The sequence below is a fragment of the Acomys russatus genome, chromosome 24, assembly GCF_903995435.1.
Source record: "Acomys russatus chromosome 24, mAcoRus1.1, whole genome shotgun sequence".
Lineage (NCBI taxonomy): Eukaryota > Metazoa > Chordata > Mammalia > Rodentia > Muridae > Acomys > Acomys russatus.
The window spans coordinates 46,367,344-46,387,647 of NC_067160.1; the positions used below are offsets into that span (position 1 = coordinate 46,367,344).

The window sequence follows — 20,304 nt, forward strand, 5'->3', positions numbered from 1 at the left end:
AATTGCTCAGAAATGTGAATAATGCCAAATCAAAACCTGTGCACTGTATTGGTTAACAAAATTAGGTAATTTTACTATAAGACCCTTCTACTCAAAAAGTGCTTCTCATCTTTTTGGGGGCTTCTGCCGGCACTGACAGATAAGGATTACTCCAATTTCTGTACCCCTGTCAGAGGTGGGTGGTAGATGGGGAGGTGGGGAGGGAGAGAGAGAGAGTGTGAGTGTGTGAGAGAGAGAGAGAGTGTGTGTATACACACATATATATATATATGTATAGATATATACTTTTTTTAATAAAGGGTTTAGAAAATAAAAACAAAACCCAACACATTAGAGAACGCCCCAACTCTGGCTGGGTGAAGTGTTCCTACACGGAAGAGAGGCCTGGATGGCACTCGGAGGCAGGAGTCTGGTGCATGTCCAGAGCATCAGTTGGGTTGGCAGGCTGCTGCAGGAGCCCTGGCCCACTGACCTACCAACATGCTACACAGCTATGACCTAAGGGACATTCTGGTCCTGGAACATGTCACAGAATCACACATCTGGCCAAAGAAGGCAACAAAAGGTGGTGTGTTTTCTGGAGGTGTCTGGAGGCAGCAGCTGTCCTCAGCATGTCTCTTTCCCTTGAACCCCAGTTGCTGTCTTTATGGAGCTCAGTGTGCGGTTAAACCAGGTCTTCTTGGCTGCCTGCACCTCACTGAGGGCAAGGCCCAAGTGGTGTTCCAAATCCTGTGGAGATAATAGTGAGCATGAGGATCTCAGCTCCAGGCACAGCCTCTGCAGAGCCAAGAGCAGAGCTCTGTGTGCTCTTCTGAGACAGGTCTGCAGTACTGAATTTGGGGGCTGTCCTAGTCTGAAATTACAACCTAAATACACTGTTGCCTGCAACTGTCAGGCACACCATTACATAGTTAAAACTTCTGTAAGTCCAAATCACTTGGAGATTTTTTTATACTGGACCCACAAGCTCTCTGCTGGCCTTGGCACCTGTTTCCATTCCTTCCCTGGGATTCCCTACCAGGCAGGCCTCTCCTCTCTTTGCTTGTGGTCTGCGCTGCTCCTCAGGACAGAATGCTCATCACTCAATGTTCTGCTGCTGCTCTCTGCGCATTCTCTGCCCACAGCTTAGATACTGCTACCTTGGTGTTGCCTTTATTTTTTAATTTGTCCTGGGCAGTCCCACTGACTCTCTCCCAGTACCTAGGGCAGACCCTGACAAAAGGATGTGTCCAGTTAATAGCTGTGGCACACGAAAGATAGTCTGTAGTTTTAGACCTGGACCGGGCTGCCACTTATGGTGCCCTAGTGACAAGGATGGCTAGAGGCCCATATCCATTAGGTAGGTAGTATGCCCAAGGTTAGGTGATGGGTGTTAGAACAAAAGCCTTTGCATTTGTAAGGCCACATCCTCATATATACATAACAAAGATTAGGACTCCTTCCCTCCACCCCTACCCCACCCCTCCACCACTGTTTTTTTTTTCAAATCAGGGTTTCTCTGTATAGCCTTGGCTGTCCTGGAACTAGGTCTGTAGTCCAGGCTGGCCATGAACTCAGAGATCTGCCTGCCTCTGCCCGCCTCTGCCCCTCATAAACTGGGATTAAACGTGTGTGCTGGGCTGGGCTAAGAGTCTGGTTTTTATATAGACACCAGGAACCTGAGGTGTAGAGAGATTACTAATACCGCAGATCGAATGAGAGCTGTAGTTTTTAAATACTTGCTCTATGTCCCACTATAACTCTTGGTAACTATTAGTATGATAAAGTTCAGACCCTTAGGACAGCTGAAATGGTTACACACACTCTAGTAAGTAAAAAGGATTGTGTTCTACCCAGAAGGGATACGGTCAATGTTTAAGTGGTGGTGGTAGACCTGACACCTAAGTCATTTCTGGGTTTCTAGTCTATCCTGGGAATCTGACTGCCATTGCCGTTACCTGGATCTTACACTCGGCTTCTACCAACTGCAGTTTGGTCTGGGCCAGTTCTAGCTCCATCTCCCGCAGCTGGTTCTTGAGTGTCTCCTTTTCTTCATCGGTGTCCTCATCTGAAACCCCTTTGGCTGAGCTGGCGGCCTTCACTCGCCCTTCTTTATTGAAGAAGTCTCGGCAGCGGTCACAGTCATCTACCTTTTGCTGAAGTGAACACCGGAAGTGAAGAAACTCCAAAAGATGTCACACTGTCAGATACTGCATATACCTCAGTGTCTCTTATGAGTTCTAGAAAAGCCTGGCTATCTTGGGGAAAGTGTCCGCAACCTGCTTTGAAGACTACCTGGTTGGTGTTCCATACCAAATGCAATAAAAATATCCCTTCCTGATCTGCTGTATACCATGAGGAATTCTAGGCTAAGAAACAAAGTTGCACATAATCAAAGGCTCATATGCAAGGATCTTCACTAACTGGCATACAGAGAAAATATCGACATGGCAGCAATGAGATGTGTTGGTTTGCTTATTCATGGGAGCTTGCAGGTTCTAAGAACTTAATGAAAAAATTTTTTATGATATAGAAAAATGGGTAAATACTAATACTGGTGTAAAGAAATAGGATACAAAACTGGATATAGATGCTGGAGAAATGGCTCAGTACTCAAGAGCATGTAATACTCTTCCACAGGTCCTGAGCTTGATACCCAGAACTATATCAGGGGGCTCACAACTGCTCAAAACTCCAGCACTGGCCTCCATGGCCACCTGTACTCGCATGAAATTACCTACCCCATAAACATAACTCAAAAAAAAAAAAATCTTTGAAAAAGATGTATAAACAGTCACAAATACATTTCACCAAAACAGGATACCAACTTTTAAAAATCTGTTAATTATACCACCAAAAAAAGTCCATATGTGAAATTTAGAAATGTAAATGTTTAAAGAAAGGTTAACTTGGGATGAATGCAACTTTGTATCTTACTCTAAGGTCATGAAAGGCTGGGAGAATATGACAGTTAACTGCCAGAAACCAGGTGCTTCAGTGTAAGGGGCTGAGTTCAGTGTCGTGAAAAGGAAAAGAAGAGTGTATCTGTCTTTAAGCCACTGCATTATAAGGTTTTTAACTCTTATTTCTTAGATTTGTGGCATATTTAAAATACAGGTGCTTCTGTTCATGATGGAGTCTGCTGCTGGTGATATCTTTATCCAGACTTCACAGTCCTGTGTGCAAAGTTGACCATCACATTGCCAACAGGCTAGTAAGGAACCTGTCAGTAGGTTATTGGCCTTTGTAAGGTTTGAAAAATAGTTAACAGAGCTTAAAGTCAGTCCTGAGTAATAGAAGCCCCCGAACTTACAATAAAATATTAAGAATATGCATTGTGCTCAGATCCCTTATAGCAGAAGATATGAGTGCAGGAGAGGAGTCTGCAGAAGGATGAAGCAAGAACCCCCACCTCAAGTGACAGTTTGCCTTTCCCAGTGATATTCACAATCCTGGGTACTTGAGTGTGAGAGCTAACACCACAGCACAGATGGTCTCATTCTCAGTCCTTCCAGAGAAACAGGCATGTGAGTTGGTCAAGCACTGAGCTGGGTCGATAGCAGGCACTTTATCTATACTGCTCAGTTGGACCTACTCTGTCAAAGGATAGGCCAATACCATGAACTACAGGGAATGAAATCTCTTAAGTCTTACCCGAATTTTCTCAATTTCCACTTTATTGGCTGTCTGCTGCTTCTCCAGTCTTTCACTCAGTTGAGAACAAATCTAAAGAAATATAAAACCACAGACTTGGTTCAGTGTCATCTGCATACGTTGGACTTTGGATCGACTCTGCCCCAGCAGCAGTTGGACTATGCTGTGACTGCATAGATGAGGGCAACAGAAGCACAGATGGGAACCAACCTGCAGAGTTCTCTACAGGCCTCTGTGAAGTCCCAGGTATAGAAAAAGGGAGTGCAATCTGGTTTTGTGCTTTCTACCAGCACTGGAAAGGGTGGTTTGCCAAAATTCAGAGACACTCCATCTCCTGACATCTGAAATACTCTTGAAATTCGGGCTTTTGTGTACTACTGATAAGCTAGGCACTTTGCAAGCATGCCTGTTTAGAACTTAGCAGTCTTCCCAGGTGGAAGTCAGCTTCCGTACTTACAAGTGCAGCTAACGTAAGAACATGGACTTGAAGGCAGGCCAGAGCCCAACTAGGCCCAGGTGCAGGAACTCACCTGCTTATAGTCACCAATGATAGAGCTGTTTTTTTTAATTTCTGATTCTGCTTTGTCAAGTTCCCGGCGGCACATTTCCTTTAACTGCACACATTAAAAAAAAAAAAAAAAAAAAAAAAGTTTTAAGTGAAATAGGAAGAAGCTTGGCTATTAACTGCACAGTGCTGAGCTTTCCAAAACATGCCTCCCCTAACTCTGGCTGGGCTTAGTTCCCCTTATAGCCACCTGTTTCCTCCTCCCAACACAATGGTAATCCTCTGTATTTAAAGCCAACAGGAGGAGAAAAGGTCAACAGTCCTCAAAACGCCAGTCCTCAGCTCTAATGGGGCATCTACTGAATTGCTTGAGCCACTGTACAAAAAGACAGTGCAGGCTAAACAGATGGAAGAACCCAAGAAAAGACGGCAGTGTTACCGGCAGGGCTTGGTCAGGCTCATATAGGCCAGGACTGCCTGAGATGAGTTGGGAAGGTGGTTATGGGGTGCAGAAGGAGAGCGGTGGGAGCTTGCTTTGGGTCCCCTGTCACCCACTGCTCTCACAGTATAGTCGGAGAGAGGCATCAGGTGGGGACAAGGTGGGAGGACTGACTATTCTGAGATGTGCCCTCTGCGGCAGATGCTAGCATTCTTCTGTTGCTTTCCGCACTGATGCACAGGAGCCTCTCCCACCTCCGTGATGTACTAACTCAATGCTTTAGTTTTTAGGAACCATTAAATTTTATGGAGGAAATTAAAACTGAAGCTACTATCACCAGGTTCTCTAACACCAAGAGAGTACCTCTAGCTGAACCCATCAGTATTGGCAAAATTCAGAGGTGTATGGGATGGGGCAAGGATACCCTGACCTGTGCAGACTCCTCTTCTAATCTCCTCTTCTCATCTTCTGCATCAATCAGCTTCTGCTTGGTCATCAGGAGCTCCTTATTCAATGCATCTGCCTTTTCTTCTGCCTGAAAACATCAAGGAGATGCTGTCACTAAGCACTCACTATGAACTCAGAACTTGAAAGGTTATGACCCTATTGTAAGACTGGTCCAGACTGAGGAATGGCATGCCCAAGGTCACACCTAGGCTACTAGCAGTGTGTGGTAGTGCAGAGCAGTGGTCAGGGGATGCGCCTTTGACTCATCTCTATGCTGAGTGACTCATGACTCACTAAGCTTCAGGTTCTCCATCACAACATGCACTCGGCACAATGCCTAGGTCAGTGTGGACAATAGAATGGCAGCTGTGAAATGTAATAGTTACAGTTTTCTGCCTCCAAATGGTTTGTATTTCTCCCATGCATCCCTGCATATGTTCTTGCTAAAGTTACTCAACAGAGAAGGCAGCTTTCTTCTGGTACTTTCTTTTATAATTTTGGATGGCCATATCCACTAGTCTTTTTCCAGCACACACTTAATGTCTGGTGAGTGGAGATGTGAGTCCTAGGGGGGCTATCCCTTTGATTCCTGACACAGATCCCTTCACAGGTAACTGAAGAGTGACTATCATGCTGGACAACAATCAAGGAAGCTAGGGATGGTCTTTTCTGGTCCCTTCCTGGACAACTTTGCTTGGCTTCTCTGACATTAAGCACTTACACAAATTACTGTGGCTGGGTCTGAGCTGTCCATTCCATCCTTGGGCCTTAACAGAAGAACTAAGACAGGCATGACATGAGCAAACCGAGTCAGTTGCTGACTCCCTGCAGACTGTGTGGGTACAAAACAGAAGTGAGTGCTGCCCTCATCGAGCATAGCTCACTACTTGCTCCTCCACTGCAAACCCAAGAGGCAGTTACAAGCAAGATGAAGACAGTTGACCATGAGCAAACAGTAAAATAATGCAGCTGGCAGACAGCACTTGAGCACAGCTGTGACCTGTGCCCATTATCAATGCTGTAGCTCACATGAGACTGACTCCAAGAGTGGGTCAGCCAGGGGAAAACTGGCGAGGTTAGGCAGTCTCTCCTGACCTCTCTCACAAGCCAGGTGACAGAGATGGACTCCACAAAACCTGCTCCAGCTCTACTCTGGCTGACCCTCAAGCACTGTGCCAATGGCAAGGTGCACAGAGCCTACTTGACTGCCCCAGCCACAGTCCTGATGGGACCTCACTTGCCACACTCATTCTAGTTAGGAAAGCAACTAAGATGAGATGGTCTAGGGATGATATACATAAACCCAAGTTTCTACTTCCAATCATGAAGGATGTTTAGGAAGTGCATTTACCCTCCCACTGTAATCAGAATTCTGGACAATATCTAGAAAGCAACTATAAAAAACTACAAAAAAGAAACCATATACATTCTCCTATCACTGGGGCTTCTGTAAGAGAGTCAAACAGAAGGAATGTCTAAAAAGTTAGGGTCCTGTGTGGTTAAGGTGGCAGAAGCTGTGGGAGAAAAAAGAGAGTCAGAGCAGTCTATAAAGTGACTAAAGCCCAAGCAAACACCTAAGGATGCAGCAAAAGGAAAAAAAGCAAACAGGACAAAACCAGTTCCTACCTGGATATAACAGACAAAAGCTGTGTTAAAAGGAGAGGACATCCTATTGAGACTTTAGGCGAGAGTAGCATGGAAGAATGGGGAAATAGTAGGACCCACAGGGTCCTGGAAACCTACAAGAAGAACTTTGTGACAGGCAGATCTGTGTCCTGGGGTCCTCCTCAAACTAAGGCACCAGCCAAGGAGAATATAGGCAGTAAGCTTCGAACCCCTACCAAGACCTAGCCGACGAACAGGATATTCTCCACCGTTGAGTGGAGAGTGAGATCTGACTCTCACACGAACTCTGGTGCCCCTTTTCTGACCACGTCCCCTGGATGGCGAGGCCTGGCAGCACTCAGAGGAAGGATAGCAAGTTAGCAAGAAGAGACTCGATATTCTGAGAGCATATATAGGGGGAGGAGGTCTCCCTCAGTCACAGACACAGGGGAGGGGAGAAGGGGAGAAATGGGAGGGAGGGAAGAATGGGAGGCAACAGGGGAAGGGCTAACAGTCGAGATGTGATATGAATAAATTAATAAAATTAAAGAATGAAAAAAAAAAAGGCAAAGACAGAAAATACGCCTGTCATACAGCACACACAGACTTATAGCAATAAGGACTGCTGGGGCATTTCACAAGCAAGCACGCACAATGGGAGTGTATCAGATGCCCCCACGCTGTGAAACCAAACCTTGTAAGGTTGGAAGTAAAGTGTGTGAACAGATAACAGGGCTGTCCTTATAAGAACAGTGCTTGCCCAGAATTTCAGAATTTCAAATGCCAATTTTTAAAAAGGTCTGCAGTAAAGTTTTAAAACCTTTAAGATAGCAGAGACTATACAAATTAAACCTCTCCGAAGTCGAAATAAAACAGACACCAACAGAACAAACACAGACAAATGAGTAAAACATAAGCTGGTGTTTGGAAAGATGAACCTTGCTGATAAACATCTAATTAGGGGGCAGGGATGAGATGGGCAGGTGGATATAACCCTGCACCAGGAGTGCAAAGGGGCACTGCTATAGAGCCCCAGCAGCTTCAGGTCCACACACGTGGTCATCAGGACAAGGTGCTTAGAGACAAATTGATAAAAACCAACCAGGCAGTGCACACCTCTAATCCCACCATTTGGGGAGCAGAAACTAGAACCACCCTGAACCCAGGTTAGCCTTGGCTATTTAGCAAGTACCAAGTCAGCCAGGGCTACACATTGAGACTGTCTTAAAAACAACGAACTCTAAAGGTTGTCACATGAAGAATTAGAGATATTCTCTACTTTGTATAGCTCCATTATCCAAGAAGTTAACTCACAATTTCCTGAAAAGTAAGTGGTAAGCTCACCACGAAGCTCACTAGACCACAAGTTCTAGGCCTGTGTAAACAATTCAGTCAGTCGCATCACACAATAAGACATAAAAAGACAGCTCAGCTGCAGCTCAGGAGTGGAATGCCAGACTGGCTTGTGTGAAGCCTCAGGTTCAACCCTCACTATTTATTATAAGCAATATCCTAAAACAAGTTTTAAACCCTACTGGGATTTAATTATAGGAACACAGTTAGTTTACACTGTAATGTAACAAATTAACAAAATATGCGTATATATCATAACAAATGCAAGGAAAGCATGCAGCCCTGAGAAAACAACAGATAACTGAGTAAAGGTTTCTCCACTCCTCAAAATGGCCCTAAGAGCTAATACATGATGCCACCCTACCTGCTCTCTAGCCAGGATTGCTCTAAAGACCTTAGCAAGAATGGAAGGCAGTGGAAAATGCAGAAGAAGCTGAAGTTACAGTCTTTACCCAGAGATAAGTGTGCTTATGTAGGAAACTCAAAGGAAAAAAATCAAAACAACAATAACAAAAAACAAGAAACCTCTGATTACACTAAATCACAAATTTTGGTAAGGTCAAACAAAGGCTACAAAGTATGGCACAAACCACTTTCCAGAGATTAGCAATCAATAACTGGAACATGCAATTAAGAAAACACCATCATTTACACAGACCAAGACAGGGTCAAGCCTCATGAACTGGAACCCACGCAGCAGTGCTGAGAGGAGCAGAAGGCATGCTAGTACAAAGGTGACATGCCAGGGGCAGGGGGCTCAGCTGCCGCTCACATGTCAAGTCTCTGCAAATTGACAGATTCCATGAAACCTTACTTAAAATTCCACAAGGTGGCTATTTCTAGAACCCTTCATGCCCTTTGTATTTCTGTAAAAGTCTCTATCAAGTGAGTTCTAAAAAGAACAAAACCAGGTGACTTAAATGACTCAATTTAAAAATTCATTATAAAGCTGCTACAATCAAGGATGGAGCAGCTAGAGTGTCACTTAGACCAACCCACACACAGTCAGCTGATGTCTGGCAATGGAGCTGGCGTGCTGTCAAAGTCTATTTAACCTGCTGGACTCACCACCTGGCTGTGTTGATTTTCACTCTGAAGCCATACTAACTCAAGGCGGAGGAGCAACCATGCTACAGGGGAGTCCCAGTCAGCCCCACGCCAGGGACCTTCTTCCTCCCAGCCCCAAGGTCACAGTTGTCATCCCACTGCACAGAGGAAAAGGCTTTTTGGGGTCACCAAGGCTGAGGAGAAATTTCTCCATAGCTGTGTAATCAATACCACAAAGAGGCAAATGACAACAGAAATGATAGAGAGGGTTTAGATGTGAGGGAAGAATCAAAGGAATCCACTTCTTTTTAAAAACTGAGCCTCAGAAGTCAAAAGGATGAGAAAGCTGGCTGGAGAGGTGGCTCATAAGTTAAGAGCACTATCTGCTTTTCCAAAGGTCCTGAGTTCAATTCCCAGCAACCAAATGATGGCGCACAGCCATCTATGAGATCTGATGCCTTCTTTTGACATGTGGGCAAAATACTGTATAAATAATAAATAAATCAAGAAATAAATAAATAGAATGTGAGAGCACCCCACCTTCTTCTTAACACGTTCAGTCATGGTTTGGAGTTAATACAAGGTAAAAAAAAATTTATTAAAAAAAAGAGAAGATGAACTTTGAAAGGGTGTCGCTCAGAACTGTGGGTGCTGGGTACTCCTGAATCCTATTTGGCAGGGCTCCTGTAGTCAGCATGCTTAGAGTGTAAGCATTGGACTCAGGCTATCTGGGGTTCACTCTGATGGCTATGCTCTATGATTAGCTGGGCAACTTGATTTGCTTCCATTTCATGATCAATGAAAGAGGATCATAGTCCTGTATATACAGAGCTGTTCCTGAAGGTTTCTAAAGATGGTATAGGAGTGTCTGGAACAGTGCCTACCACCTGACAGTGCTAAAGATATGCGAGCCATTACAGATCAAACTCACTAACCTTTGATGGCAGCTAAGCCATCAAATCTCAGCTCCTTGACTAGTTCTGTAACTATAATGGAGACTTTGGTATCACAGAAAAGATCTCAGGCATTCCAGTGAGGTCTGAAGCTCTCTAGTTTTCTGGATAGCTTCATCCCTCTGCACTTCGTAATTGTTAAAAACAAAATCATTAGCCTGGTGTAGAGGAGTGCAGAGGCAGGTGGATCTTTGTGAGTTCTATCTAGCCAGCCTGGTCTATACAGGAAATTCTAAGCTTATTTGAGCGCCAGAGTAAGATTTCGAAAGAAAGAAAGAAAGAAAGGAAGGAAGGAAGGAAGAAAGAAAGAGAAAGATAGATAGATAGATTTCATTCCCTCCTAACGAAGCAGAGTTAAGGACGTGCTTATAAGCTGCCTGGTGCTACAGGACATAAGTGAAGTGCAGAGACCTTTACGATTTGCACTGTTTCTACCTCAGGCCTCAGGAATCTAGCCTAGTTTTATGACTACTACGTCAGGATGAATTGATATGGAAAATAATACGGTTTATATTGCTTAGGCACAGGCTTTAAGAATTTAAGTCTAAACCAGGTGGCACATGCCTTTAATCCCAGCACTTGGGAAGCAGAGGCAGGTGGATCTCTGAGTTGCAGGACCGCTGAGACTACCCAGAGAAACCCTGTCTCAAAAAACAAAACAAAAGAACAAAACAAAAACCCACGAAAATAGAACAAGAATGTAAGTCTACAGTCTGCCTCAAACCACTGCTGACTTCAAAAACTACAAACTGTAACAGCTCAAGTGGAGTAAGCACCGAGGGCTCTGGCCAACCTGCCTCTGCTATACAGGCTGACTCCTCCTGCACCATTCACAGCTAGGAGGGAAGTGTGAGATGCTCAAACACTCCCTGCTCCATTTACACCAGCTCCCTCTACACTCCAGGCAGAAATGCCCGAGCAGCGAGGACAGTACCTGCAGGTTTCTACAGAGGAGAGGAGGCTCACCCTGACAAGCAAGCAGGCCTATGCCAGAAAGTCACTGAGAGCCCAGGTGTTGGTCACGGAGAGCTAAGGGCCTTGAACTCTTGTTCAAGGAGAAAGGAGAAAGGAGCCTTCTCAGTCATGTTTGATAAGCAGATGGAATTCTGATCCTCTGTTCTTTGCAGGGGTTTTTGTTTGTTTGTTTGTTATAGGACGCCAAATTGTGCCATTCAGACTCTGCCTGTGCCACAGCCATTATTCTTCCTGCCAGATCTTAGTGTCCAAGGTGGCTAGGAAAGCAAACTAAGTGATTATAGACAAGGTCTGTCTGAAAATTTTAACTTCTGAGAAAATGAAAAGGGGCAACAAATACTGCCACATTTTCCTCAGTTTTAACGACTGAGAAACCAATAAATGCATGTGTTTTCAAGGAAATACACTATGTACATTTGTATACTTGGTTGGATGTCAAGGGCTTTCTGAACTTTATACTCTTTTTAGCGATGTAATGTATACACAAGTGTGAGAAGCCTGGAAGCCCTTGGAAGCCTAAGTATATTGCTAGAATCTTGGCAAATGGACAAGTCATCTCAGGATACTGGGAGGTTAAATCCAGGAGCTTGCAAAAATTGTAGTTCAGGGGCCATATCTAACACAACACCAATTTTTGTAAATAAAGTTTTATTAGAAAACAGCCACTCATTCATCTGTGAACTGCTTCTGTGCCAATGGTAGAATCAAGCAGCAGCAACAGAGACCATGGGCCCTCAAAACCTTAAACATTCCCTATCTTGCCATAGAGTAAGTTAGCTAATCGTAAAGCCATGAATGGCCACTACTTGTTCTAAGGGAAGCTTGCAGTACAGAAAGGAGAAAAACAAAAACAGTATCTACCAGTGGACGGTTGCTCAGCATTGAATGGAATGCCATGAACAGTGTTACCCAGCACGTTCACAACAGAAGGAAACCTCTGTGCCTCTTCCTGTGGAATGCAGGAAGTGCTCACAACTCACTGCTGCTAACCAATAGCAGTGAGAAACAGTGAAAAATACTCCCTTGCACCCAAAACCCACCACAACCTCTCGATGTTTGGGAAAGCAGGCAGGACTCATGAGCACAGTGAGAGAACATAGGACAGCAGGGCACTAACACAGTGGAGGTCCCTTTAAAGGAAAGGCTGACAAGTAAGCTGGCTCCTAAGGGAAGGGTGGATAGAAACTACAGCAGTCAACACTAAAGTGTAAGGAAAGGATCAAGCGTCCCTGGTGTGAGCCTTCTCTTCATATCTGTCACACTTACATTATCCAGGTCCTTCCGCAATGCGATCTTGCTGGTGACCAGCTCATGAGCTAAGTCATCGTTTTCCTGTTCCAATCTCATGTTAGCTTCTTGGAGCCGCCTATTCTCCCGCTGCAGGAGGGAAAGAAGTTGGTTATGGACATAAAAAACAAACAAACAAACAAACAAACAAACAAACAAGCCAAATGGAATGGCAATGACAGCTTCTCAAGGGCTCAGCTTCAACATGAGTCTCAGGTCCTGTGGATAAAGAGGCATACATGGCTGTCTGACTGTGTTTCTAAACAAACAACTTCTAATTTTCTGTCTCCACAAAGAAGTGTGTCACTGAATGAAGTGAACTCTGTAAAGCAGCCGTCTCTGACTGACTAAGGAAAGAACACCCAACCCAGGCAGTTGGCTTGGAGCAAAACAGCTCTTACTTTCTATTTGTAAACTCAATCTGAAAACTAGGTTTGAAACATTACGAATTAATTTTTAATAAGATTGAATAAAGGCAGCTATGAGCACAAGGCTATGAAATAAAAGGCTGTAAAACAAACCTCAAATCGCTCGATGGGGTCTTCCTGTTGTGCCTGCTGTTCCCTCATGGTATGGTACTCTTTTTCAAACTTCTTTAGCTTCTTCTGGCTAATCTGCCGAGGAAGTCACAGCACAGATGAAGAACCTGACGGTGGTGCTTACTGCCGCTGACCTGGGCAGATCCAATTAATGTGGCCGTGGCGTTTACTACTTTAGGATGGAAATCTTCATACACAAATATAAGCTTAAGACTCTGAAAGGGATAGTTGGTTCCCAAACTTTTACTGACAGTGTTCTATGGAATACCTTACAGATGGCTTTGTTCACATGAATTTGGTGTTCTATTTTTCCCTAGTAATAATAATAAGAAGCTACCATTTTCTGTAGCACATACCAGAGTGTCACTCTGTGTGAGCATCACCCCTGTGCCTCTCCTCCCCCCACCCCCCGACTCCAGGTACAATCCTCATCTGAGGGATCAAGACGTTCTGTTTCATGACTGAAGTTGTCAAGAAGGGATTGTACTGCCAGGTGGTGATGGTGCATACCTTTAGTTACAGCACTTAGGAGGCAGAGGCAGGTGGCTCTCTGAGGTCAGTTAAACCTATAGGACAGCCAGGGAAACCCTGTCTCAGCATGTAAAACAAACAAAACAAAAACCAAAAAAACAAAAACAAAAAAAAGAGAAGGAAGAAAAGGAAGAAGAAGAAAGGAGAGGAAGAAGAACGAACGAAAAGAGGAAAAAGGAAGAAAAGGACGAAGGAGGAAGAAAAAGAAGAGGTGGAGAAGAGGAAGGAGGAGGAGAAAGCAGAGGAAGAAGAGGAGGAAAGGAGGAATAAAAAGAGGAGGAGAAGAGGAAGAAAAGAGGAAAAAGAAGAGAGTAGTAGTAGGAGGAGGAGGTGTGGTACTAGTCACTGGATTCCATCCAAAGCCCAAGCCCTCTGCGCTTCTAACCCTCCTGAGGCCTTTCACTGCCCTAGCTCCTTGTGTCCTGCCTCCAACAGGTACACTTCTCTCTGCCCTCAGAAACAGGTCTCATAAAACAAACAAACAAACAAACAAACCAAAAAAAAAAAAAAAAAAAAAAAGAAACAGGTCTCATTATGCCTCAAGCCTCTTCCTCCTGAGCCACAGGCTGAACCTTGCACTCCTCTCCTTCACTGCTCCACACAGGAAGGTCCTGAAGCCACTGCACTTCCTTCTCACTCTCAATGGTTCTACTTCTCTCCTACAGTCTCACTACACCAGGACCAACCACTTCTTTTTCTTCTGGGGAATCTTGGTTCTCTCTCTCCTTTCTTCTCATCCGTATGAGGAGTTCCCTGTGTACTGGCATGTACTTTTCGTGCAGCAGTCCTAACCACACTTAAGAATGAACCTTCAGGATGCAACTCTCTTTTGTTTCATTCCTTCTAAACAGCTAACTTATTCTCTGTGTTTTAAAAACTGTATTTGGCAGGGGGTGTGTGGTGCACGCCTTTAATCCTAGCACTCAGGAGGCAGAGGCAGGTGGATCTCTGAGTTCGAGGCCAGCCTGGTCTACAAAATGAGTCCTGGACAGCCAAGGCTACACGGAGAAACCCTGTTCTGAAAAAACAAACAAACAAACAAACAAAAAACCAACCAAATAAATAAAAACTGTATTTAAAAAAGAACTATAAACAGCACAGTAAAGCAGACACGTTCAGTTTAGAAAATAAATATAAACCTAGTGCTTATTTGTTCCCAAAGCTTGAATTACCAGCATTAAATTACTCATTTCCAATCAACTTCTAGACCACAGGTCCAGATAACTATAGATAAAAAGAAATCTAAGCATAAATAGTGAGCTGGGTGCACATCTGCAACATGCTAGTGTAAGTGCCTACATTTCTTTCTGGTCATCCTTCGATCACCCTGGTGGATCCTCTCTCATTGGCTCTGGAGTTCTGTGTGAGCTGTGAGCAGATGTGCCTCAACTGGAGCTATGATTCTGTAGTATGGCATTGCTATCCTAAAGCCAGTAGCCAGGGCAGTCCTCACAATGATGCCCATTAAACACATGAAACCACAAACTAGAGAGGGATATCTCTACCACACATCTCTGTGTTACCCAATTTGGGGGCAAACTTTTATTGTGCTCCTAAGTTAGTCACCCGAAACAAGCAAGTATGGGTGTGCATACACACGCACACACCCCCTACATAACACATCTGTGTGATCAGTAAATTTATAAACCAATCCTATCAGATAGTGGTGAACAGAAAATAATTGACGCTTATGGGCAGCACGTTCTTCTACCTAGTATTCTTTGTAGTCTGGGCAAAAGAGAAGTGAGGGCGGCAAAGGTGAGACTCCCTTGAGTGCCTTCTGAAAGAGCTGACACCACCTCCAGTACTATACTCTCAATAGACCTTCAGGATATTTCAAAGTTTCACTCTCATGCAAGGCTAAAAAAAAAATTAACACTTTCCTCACAGCCATACATTTTGAAAGGCTAATTTCAAAATTATTTTTATATTTTATTATCTTTGATCGAAACTAGCTGACTAGTTGAGTGTCTGGTGAATGCTGGGCCCACATCATGCACACCACCTTTTGCTGTTCAATATTTTTTGCATAGATGTGATTTACCTTTATTATTTATTTTATAATTTAAAAACTGTTGTCAGAATTACTTTGGGTTGAGACAGTAGTTTCTTCTTTATATGACGGTTCAACCTTGTTCTCACTCTGTCACCAAGGTGTCCCTTCTCAAAACTAGATGTGCACAAAGCCTCTTTCACCTTCCCTGGGATTTGCAGGTCCAAACTTGGACTCTGTCTACCAGCTCAGTGTCTTCCCATCCTTCAGCCTCAGTTTTTGTTTCTCCCACAAACTCTTTGTCTCACTGTGACTTCCTCCATCAATGACACTAATGTTTCCTTCCAACTCTTACTGATGCTAACTTTAGGAGTTTGGGAGTCTGCATACTAGAACCAGCTACTTCACTTTGCCCTTGCGGCCCAGAACCCAGGAAGAGAGCTGGCTTCCCACTAACTGAAAAGGTAGAGGCACTAGTAGCAAGAGCAGTGGCTGTGGTGGCAGTTCAAACATGCCAGGCCAGCTTTTCTATACATTTTTAAAGCACTAATTCAACTCCTTCATGGAACGTACCCAAGTTCAATTACTTAGGTGCTGCCCCTTAATGTTTTGTGTTCTGTGTCTGTTTTGCTTGCCACTGTACCTGCAGTGCCTAATCAGGTCTCCCCGATTAGAGTCTGCTATGGAGCATGTTCTTTGGAAAGCATTAGTGACATAAGGAATAGTAGCCAGATTGCATGGAATAACTTAACCAACAGAGACACAGTCTCCACTCAAACATGCAGACTCATTTTCTCTTCTAGTTAAGCTCAGGAGGAAGCAAAGAAGTTCTGCTTCTAAGCTCAGAAGGCCTTGTTAGCTGACCCTATCAGAAGGTTTCCAAAAATCACACCTTCACACAGAGGTACTGCTACCCTTCAGCAAGATGGAAACTGAAATTGAATCCTTGCTGTATTTAAAGTTTTTCTCAAGAAAAAGAAACCAAACAGCTGGACAGTGTGGACAGTAAGTTAAGTTAAGCAAGTTCATGGCCACTGAGAAGCGGCACTCTGGAGTTTCCTGAGCACAGGTGTAGGGGCAGAGCCCTGCACTCAGTGAAACTCGTCAAGTACTTCCAGAGGGTCTCTGGGCCCTGAGACTGACTGTCTGAGGTCCTCAGTTAAGAATTTTGACATTAGGGAGATGTTAGAGACCTAGTGTAGGCCAACTTTAAATTAAAAAAAATTTTTTTGTACATTTATTTACACTGTTGTGTACACACACATATTCCATGTGTGCCATGTGTTGCATATGTAGGTCAGAGGACAGTGTCAGGAGTTGGCTCTCTACTTCTACCATGAGAATTCTAGGGCCCAAGCTGAAGTTATCAGGCTTGATGGCAAGCACCTTTACGCGCTGAGCTATTTCCATCTCCCCCAGTCCAGTCTTAAGCATCTCTCCTTCAGTCATTAATCTGTCATGAGAACAGATTAATGTTCAATAGCTGCCCTGGTGGTGACGCTGAGTCTCAGTCAGCCCCTGGAGCAGACAGTGGTATCAAGGCCCATGTAGATGAAGAAAGAGTGAGAGTGGCTGCAGACCCAGGCTCTAGTAAGGTTCAACCTGCTTAGCTCTGTGAGAAACACAGCTTAGCTCTGGTCTTGGCTTGGCTGATGACTTGCTCATTTGTGAAATACTAAGAGTGCTTTTGAGTGTTAAGAAGAATGTGACAGGAAACCGTCATGTTCAGTGCTCAGAATACTGTGAAGCACAGAGAGAGGTCTTTTCAGTAAGCAGTAATTATTCCTTACTGCTGCAGTTACTGGCAAACTATCAGAACTAAGAAACAGAATGGTCCCCTGAATACACACGACACAAAACAAACTACATAAATGAAGCCCACCTTACACAGAGGAGCATGAAGTAGCCTGGCCTGTGGAAGAGGAGGAGGTTTCCAGAATGCCTTCACAGGTAAGGAGCGTGCTGGTATGGGGACTACAGAGAGCTGTTAGAGTGGCACGGCCAGATTGAAACCTAGTTTCTGGGCAGTCAGGTGAGTTGTAGGGAACAAACAAGAGGTGTGGTGCGGGAGGGATCCTGATGCGGAGTAGGACTGAGGCAGCCAACTCAAGGAATTGGACATTGGTCCACCTTCCAGCTCAAGAATGCTTGGGATGCTGCTGTGCTTCTGAGTTACGAAGGCTTACACAGAGCTTTCCAGATGGTGAGATACTGCCATACAAATTTATGCCTCAAAACAGTTTTCTGAGATGGACAGGGAGTGGTTATCACCTCATTTTACTATCAATTGTGACATGCATAAATGACCAGCATTCACTGGCACCAGCACAAGAAAAGTCTGGGTGAGTCTTGCTTTCTGCCGTCTCTGTAGCATGCCGGTTACTGAACATAGCTCTTCCTCACTCAGAATATCTGTAACTGAGGAGCTGAACATCAGGAGTGCTCTAACATGTCAGGTAAGGAGACAGGCCAGGCCACAAGAGCACGTGAGCAGCAGCTGCTTACTTAAGGCCTCTATCTCTCTGTAACACTGCTGTCTAATCTATCCTGTATCTCACAGCAGACTGAGGACCAAGGCTGGCACTCTAAAATATCTGATATAAGTAAACACTATTAAAACTCTGAAGTTTTTATTTCAAAGTTCAAATAGTTTATACCCACAGACCTCGAGATAGAATCAGGCATTTGAATCTGACCTGAATGTTTTTCTACAGTACAAGAAGAGATTAGTAAGCAAGGCTCCAAGAGCCGACAGTCAAGGAAGCCTGGCTGGCTAAATGAGGAGGCAAGCCCGCTGCCGCCCAAGCACTAGCCAGCAGCATTGTCAGGCTCACCAAAAACACACATGCTTTCTCACAAAAATTTTCTTGTAAATGTATGGATGAACAACACACTGTGGTCTCCCCTAGCCTTAGAGGGTAGTGTGACTTTGGGTACAATGTTCAGAGAGGAAGTTTCCTAATAAGAGGCCAGCCCTTCATTTACAGCAAAGCACACACGCCTTTTAGAACCCAGATCTCAACTCCATCACCTACTACCGTTCTTGGTAATTTACTTTTATGACCTAGGCGTCTCTAAGCAGACCTCACAGGCCACCATGAGGGCTCATTTCACTATGTGAAGCACTATGTTTTAAGTGTCTGTGAGTACATAAAAAACAAGCAAACAAAACCCCTAAGGACTTTGAGGACATTACCCACAGAACACTACCTGGTAAGCACACCAATGGTCTGGATGGAGAATGCAGCATAAACTGGTGCTGCTTTCAGCTCCTGAGTAAATTCTGCCTGACAAAGGGTTCTCTGCTTTTGTAGGACTCAGTCGTGAAGGGGCACAGTGTTCAGCCTTCAGCTCAGGAACTAGCTTGTGATGTGACTTTTCATCTAAACTAGCTGTACACCTCACACTTGTGTGACTCCTCTCTCAACAGCATACAATATCTATGCAGCTTAGGCAGGCTAAGGGACTAGGGGCCCTCCTGTCTTTAGCCTCCCAAGTTCTGAGATTCTAGGCCCAACCTTTTCAGATTTCTTGAATCAAACCAAAATGAAATTTTTAAAAAAGTCTAGAAACTGCCCCCCCCCCCAAATCACACACAGCACACTTACAAGTCTGAAACTGTCATGGAGTTCCTGGGAAGCTCAGGAGGGGGATATTCACAAATGGTTTTAAGAGATTGTTAGCAGTAGGACAGTTTTCTGTTTACGGACTCCTAAACACACTGAGCAGACTGGTAAACTAGCCGGTGAGCCCTGGTACACGCTAAGCTTTACATTACAAGCATGGATTCTAACTCCTCAAGAGCAAAACACTTCTGTCCCATAGTTAGCTCATCTAAGGACAAAAAAGAGAAGGAAGATGTAACAGGCCCAAGAAACCAAAAGGATGGGCACAGAAGAAATGTAGAAAGTTAAGGCTCACAAGGCCCAGCGAATATGGTGCTTTTTAAGCAACACACCCATCTTGTGGCCATTTCAGATACTGCCACATCACACTCAGTCCTCAGTGCACTTTTGCAGGAAGAACAGGAAGCATAAGGCACGGAGAGGACCAGGAGCACAGGGTCAAAGGTGTCCTGCTCACTGTCCCACCAAGACCCCTTGGGCAAGTCACGTGACTTCCACAGGCTTTAGATCCACGCCTGCTGTGCCCTCCCCACCTGACACTAAATCATGAAGAGTAAGATGTCTGTAAACACTAGCTATACAGGCGTCAAACACTGCAGCATTATTATTACAGTACTGAATCAGCACAGTAACACAGGTCTTTGTTTTTAGTTATGTGAGGCAAACTATTCCCAATTCTCACACCAATCAGGAGGCACAGCCCAGTAAACAAACAATTTAAAACATTTAAAAACAAGAGATTAGGATAGCAATGAATAACAGCTAAACTTTTAAAATTCTACACCAAAAACTTTTCAGGCTGGTTTCCATCCCTCACCAGTCACTTACCACACAACCCCTTCCCATGTCTACAGAGCACTGTAGTTGCACACAGCTCATCGTGTCTACTTCCTGTGTGGCTTTCAGGGTCCTCCCACATGTGGAGCACACGGCCCCGGGTCACGAGGCATTGCCAGGGATTAAATATGTACCACACAGTTCCACTATGCCAACAACCTAAGCACTCCCTCGGTTTTCCTCAGTGCAGCAGCAAGACTGAATTAGCCCTGTGTGCTTTTCTCCATCTTTTAGCAGAAGAGTCTTATCTCCTGTAGCCTGGTGAAGCTGTAGGCTTCCCGAGCTGAGTGAATTCAAGGAAAATTAGCCTCACTTAGAGTAAGTACAAATAGGGGGAACGATCCAAAACACACCCCAAACACACAAAACCACACAAAGTTCTTCAGGTCTGAAAGGAATTTCATGCCCAAAATGAAATAGACAATGTATGCAAATATTCCAAAGGCAAGCTGTTAGCCTTACTTCACTGGAAGCATAGGCAAGAAAAAAAAAGACATTAGCCAGCTCCTATCTGAACTGTGGAAGTAAAGTATC

The 20,304-nt window shown here is 44.4% G+C and overlaps 1 protein-coding gene across 1 annotated transcript in view; it reads right to left on the minus strand.

The window, feature by feature from the left end:
* Positions 1-301: 301 nt before the first annotated feature.
* The window catches only part of Rabgap1 (RAB GTPase activating protein 1), a 136,743-nt gene continuing 116,740 nt past the window's right edge, over positions 302-20,304 (minus strand). The window contains exons 20-26 of the mRNA XM_051166374.1: positions 12,766-12,858; positions 12,224-12,334; positions 5,008-5,112; positions 4,164-4,247; positions 3,634-3,705; positions 1,938-2,135; positions 302-729 (exon numbers count right to left, since the gene is read on the minus strand). Of these exons, the coding sequence (XP_051022331.1) occupies positions 607-729; positions 1,938-2,135; positions 3,634-3,705; positions 4,164-4,247; positions 5,008-5,112; positions 12,224-12,334; positions 12,766-12,858 (786 nt within the window). The 3' untranslated portion in view covers positions 302-606. The remainder of the gene's footprint in view (positions 730-1,937; positions 2,136-3,633; positions 3,706-4,163; positions 4,248-5,007; positions 5,113-12,223; positions 12,335-12,765; positions 12,859-20,304) is intronic.